This window comes from Austrofundulus limnaeus, unplaced genomic scaffold (genome assembly GCF_001266775.1).
Source record: "Austrofundulus limnaeus strain Quisiro unplaced genomic scaffold, Austrofundulus_limnaeus-1.0 Scaffold425, whole genome shotgun sequence".
NCBI lineage: Eukaryota > Metazoa > Chordata > Actinopteri > Cyprinodontiformes > Rivulidae > Austrofundulus > Austrofundulus limnaeus.
The window spans coordinates 425,029-430,524 of NW_013952827.1; the positions used below are offsets into that span (position 1 = coordinate 425,029).

General features: G+C 38.3%; 1 protein-coding gene across 1 annotated transcript in view; it reads left to right on the forward strand.

The window, feature by feature from the left end:
• Positions 1–775: 775 nt before the first annotated feature.
• LOC106529161 (mitochondrial fission factor homolog A) overlaps positions 776–5,496 on the forward strand; it is a gene marked incomplete at its 5' end in the record, with an annotated part of 12,340 nt that continues 7,619 nt past the window's right edge. The window contains 1 exon segment of the mRNA XM_014024509.1: positions 776–949. Within this exon segment, the coding sequence (XP_013879963.1) occupies positions 776–949 (174 nt within the window).

Sequence of the window (5,496 nt, forward strand, 5' to 3'; positions counted from 1 at the left end):
CAATAATTTAGTAAATGAAGCCGATATTTCAGTTAAAATACGTAAGTAAAAATATTTATAATAGTATAGTACTACCCCCCAACTTTATGGATAATTTTTATGGATTTAATTTTACCAATTATACTTGAATAAATACAGTACTTTTTGGCACTTAACGATTAATACGATTAATGCCACCAGGCAGAGTCCACTCGGTGCTCCTCGCTGCTTCAGATATGATGAACGTAAAAAAAAGTTTCTGTAATTTATCTATCAACACAATTTAAAATTTCAAGTATAGCCTGAAGTCTGTAATTTTGACACAATTTGGAACAGATTTGTATGAAGAGCAAATCTTTCCCACTAAATTGGTCATGTGACCAGGACATAAGGGTGTCCAGGGACTCCAGGGSATTAATCGTCAAATTAATCGTTATCGGCTAAATACCACAATTAATCGTGATTAATTTTTTTGCCAATATTGCCCAACCCTACCATGATACCAAGCCTTACGTCTTGTAGTCACCAACTAGTCTCCCAACAGTCAGATGTCTCCCAGCCTGTAGAGTGATTTTGGCTAAGTCAGAATGTGTCACCATAAAGCATAGAAGAACAAAATATAGATATCAACACTTTCTAATCTTTTACTGTCTGAAATTATCCTTCCAGGCCACAGAGGGAAACAGTTTTTAAAACTTTATAACACTTATAAATGAGGAAGTGACTAATAAGTAGTGTTTTTATTAACCTCTGTGGCCTTTTTTCCACCTTTCTTTCCATTTTGCTTGTAGGTGARGATGGGGACCCAAGACTCATTCACCCGAGAGACTTGGATCTGATCCAGTCGGTCCCATCAGTGGACCTCCTGAACATGAAGGCCCCACCACGTGTCCTCACCCTCACAGAACAGCCTCTGGACTCTCTTGAAACGGACCAAACCAACAACTCTCAGAGTAATTCCAGCCAAGCGGTACGTGAAATAAAAGTGTGAATTTTCTGTACTATTGTTATGTGGATCCAATAATGAACTGAAACACTCAGAACACATGTTGTGTGATCCACAACAGTAAATGTGCTTTTTGTTGTTGAATGTTGAAAATGGTGGCATGTGTTGGTCAGGTTACTTACACAGGATARGACCGACTCAAACTCATCCTCAGTCCAAACAAAGGCTGATGTTTTCAACATGTTGATGCAGAGACTGAAATGTCTGCTGCAGGTCTTATTGAAATACAAAAATCACCCGGTTATGATAGCTACCATTAGGGATGCACTGATATAAAAATTTCAGCTGATATTGATATCCAATATTATTGGTGTTAGGACCAGRAACRGATATTTACAGATATTACACAAACACACAAATTATTTATATACATATACGCACAAATACACTTGCCCTTTTTTGATACTGTAAAACAACGGCCAGACTGCTGACATGGCTCTACTGCAGTTATTTTTGGCTACGCAGCGTCACTAACACTAWCATGATCAAACAGATACCACTCGACCCAACATTTCCCTCCCAAAACAGAAACACAAAGCTAAAAAGTGGGAAATCAATATTMGACGTTAATATCGGCCCAGTTTTACATATRGAACCGATGCCAATGTTGAAGCCYATATATCAGCGGTGTCAAACTTATTTTCACAGAGATCACATGATCTCACATGATTGAAATCACATGATGATTTCACATGATCGTTATGGTGGCCCTCAAAGGGCTAGTTGTTCCCATGGATGATTGACAMGCAATATAAGAGATTATGTTTGTGATTGATGCTGGATTTAAAGCAGCTTATTTTAAGACATTATAAGACATTATTACTGAGCTATATAACTAAATTGTTCAGTTACCGTACATATAGCCAACAGCTCGGGCAGGATATGTACTATTATCTTTCACCTTTTAAATTAGTTTATTTTGCTGCATTTAACCATAAATTTCAAGTTTACCGTTGAAATATAAGAAACAATTTTCATATTAAGTCTGGTGGGATGGATGGGAGTCACCCATGGGCATCATTTGGCCTGCGGGTCTTGAGTTTGACACGTGCGATATATCGTACATTCATAATTCCCACTCAGTGTCAAACTACCATATCAACCTACCTAGTGGCAGTTTGTTCCTTTTAAAATGTTTGGATGTTTTAATTGGAAAGCATGAAGCCACCTGTTATACTAGTTAAGAACTAGAGGTGTCCTGATACAACTTTTTCCTAGGGATGCACGATATATCGGCATTAATATCGGTATTGGCCAATATTAGTCATTTTTTAGAGTATCGGTCCAATATTTAAAACTGGGTCGATATTAACATCCGATATTGATTTCCCACTTTTTATCTTTTTGTTTCTGTTTTGGGAGAGGAGATGGTTGGTTGAGCAACATCTGTTTGATCGTGATAGTGATATTTATGCTGCAGAACAAGACTACAAGACGTAAGGCAGGAATAACTGAAGTAGAGCCATGTCAGAGGTCTGGTTGTTTATTTATGGTATCAAAAAGGCCCAAGTGTGTTTGTGAGTATAAGTATAATATAATTGGTGTGTTTGTGTAACAGTTATTGGCCATAACAGCAATAATTATATCGGATATCGATATCGGCTGAGATTTTCATATCGGTGCATCCCTATAATTTATATAGGTATACGCACAAATACACTTGTGTTTTTTGATACCATTAAAAAAATGACCACTGACATGGCTCTACTTCAGTTCTTCCTGGCTGTGCAGCGTCATTAACACTAACATGATTGAGCAGATACCACTCAACTATTTCCCCTCCTAAAACAGAAACACAAAGCTAAAAAGTGGGAAATCAATATTGGACGTTAATATTGGCCCAGTTGTACTTATCAGACTGATATGCTAAAAAAAAATTACCAATATCAGCCGAGGCAAATGTTAAAGCTGATATATTTTATATACCTATTTCCCACTGTTTGTTCCTTTAAAATGTTTGGATGTTTTAATTGGAAAGCTTGAAGCCACTTGTTATACTAGTTAAGGACTAGGGGTGTCCTGACAGCGTTTTTTCACCACCGATATGATGCTGATATTGCAGCACAGAGCATTGTCCGATACCAATATCAGAATGAATCCTACACACCTTTACTTGTTTGTATTATGCAGGGTTCCCACAGGTCCTTGAAATCCTTGAAAGTTTGTAAATTTGAAAAAATGATTTCAAGGCCCTGGAAAGTTTGTGAAAACAGCCAAAAGTTACACTTGTCCTTGAAAGTCCTTGAATGTTTTTTGGGGATTGAAATTCTCTATTCACATGACTGATTTTCATCATCTTTTAAAAAAATTAATTCTAAAATTAAATAAAAAAAACACATTTGTTGCGGTGGATAACTCAGGATTATGGTAAACTGATGTCATTGTTTCTGACTCAACAAACTTCTATGTTGTTCAGTTTTTCATTGAATTTACATGATAATAAACCTGTATTGGTAACATTCTGCGGTAGCAGTAGGAAATTGTTGTTGCGTGTGGTTCTTTAATTTGAGGAAATTGGCACTGGAAAGTCCTTGAAAGGTCCTTGAATTTGATGTTGACCATGGTGTGGGAACCCTGATTATGGAATCTTAAAAAGTCTTGATCAAGTCAAACAGTAAACAATAGTCATCAACAATAGGTTATGAGAAAGACTGGTCCCATTTATTATTAACCAATGAGTTACATAAGTTTTTAACTTAAACATAAGTGTATTGTTCAGTTAAATACAATAAATAATAAAATAGAAAACCTCGAAAAATAAATCCAATAAAATAAAACGTACTTTTAAAGTGTAAAATCAAGGTCATTTTAGTTATTCATGCTGGATCCAAGTGCTGCTGGATAGAAGTCCTGAGTGGACCACTGGATGGACTGCTTGTATCAGAATGCTGATATCYGAGATTTTAGATGCAAGTCGATATAATCCGATATTCATTTTTRGGCTGATGTGGGGTCGGGACACCCCTACTTCTCTAAGAACAAACACTTTGTTTGTATTACAAAGATGAATAGATTATTTTAGGGTACCAACAAATCTGTCCAATCTGTATATTTAAATATATTTTCTTTTTCAGTTTTGTCAGATGCTGTTATTTTTTTCGCTCAACAATTTCTGATAGCCTTTTTAAATGAAACATTATGGTCGTATTCACACCTGATAGTCCGGTAGACTCGGTTCGATTGGGGACCAAAACTGCAAGCTTTGTTTACGTTTTCTGTTGGTGCGGTTTGAATTTTTACTGCACTTTCTCAACCGAACTAAATCCTGTTAACCTGTTCCTGCCCTCACCTGTGGGGGCGCTGCACAAAGAACCACTAAAGGAATCAACATGAAAACCTCTGAAGAAGATATGGAGTGCAACTTCCTTCTTCACAAAATGTAAAGAAACAATAGTAACGTTACATTTTAGTGATTATAGGGTTTATTTTTGGTTTTTGGCAAATGTGCTAAACAAATAGTCATCAACAATGAGCTCAGCATGAGAGGAAGATGAGGCGGAACCACGGAGAATGTTGTTTTGCACACAAGGCGGCTGAGGAAGCTCCGTGTTAATCAAGTAGGAGCGCGTCCAGCTCCACAGTTAGGATGTCCACCTTATACAGTCGTCCAGCGAGGTATTTACACCATATAAGTAAATTTATTACTGTTATTACTCAGAACATCATGCGGTATAGTCCACTTCCTGCTTTTGGATCGGTCTGTGGTCCGCTTAGCGTTCACACTTGCAATCGAACAGCACCAGAGTTCGTTTCAATCGAACCAAGACCTACGTTTTCAGGCGGACCAGAGTTTGCTTTTTTGGTCCAAATCGGAGTTTGATTACACATTCACACCTCCACAAACGAACCAGACTTTCCAGGCAAACGAAATAGAGTTTGATTAAATCGGACTAAACAGTGCAGGTGTGAATACGACCTTAGAGAGAGACAAAGTTTTAGTGTTATTTTCACAATGAACATTGAGCAGTCAGTGTCCTGTATCACATAGAACAGAGGTCACTAATAGGCAGACCTCGGTCCGGATCTGGACCGAGTGGGGGTCTCATGCGGACCRGAACGCAATACATGATCAGTCCCTTTCATAAGACAAATCCACACAATTGCCGCACAGACCAGTCTGGCTTTAAGCGTCCCCAGGTCATTCATAAGACCACAGGTGAAGGCGGGCAGGTCCTGCTCACATAAACGTGTTCATAATGAACCCGCAGCGCTGATCCAAAAGAGGCGTGGAGCAGCTGAGCTGAACCGGACCGCGACGTAGCTTTTTATTATGGACAGACGCCTGCTGCCTCGTATCAAACAAAACAACTGAATTAGCTCACTTTAGTGATTCTGTGGCGGTTAAATATTTTAGAAATAATTATACAAAGTTACTGTTTCGTGTCATTTTTAATATTCCCTCTAATAATTCTCCAGCTGCGCTGACGTATCAAGCGCGCGCGCACACACACACACACACACACACACGTTTGTTTCTCGACCCCGTGGGGACCTTCCATTGACTTCCATTC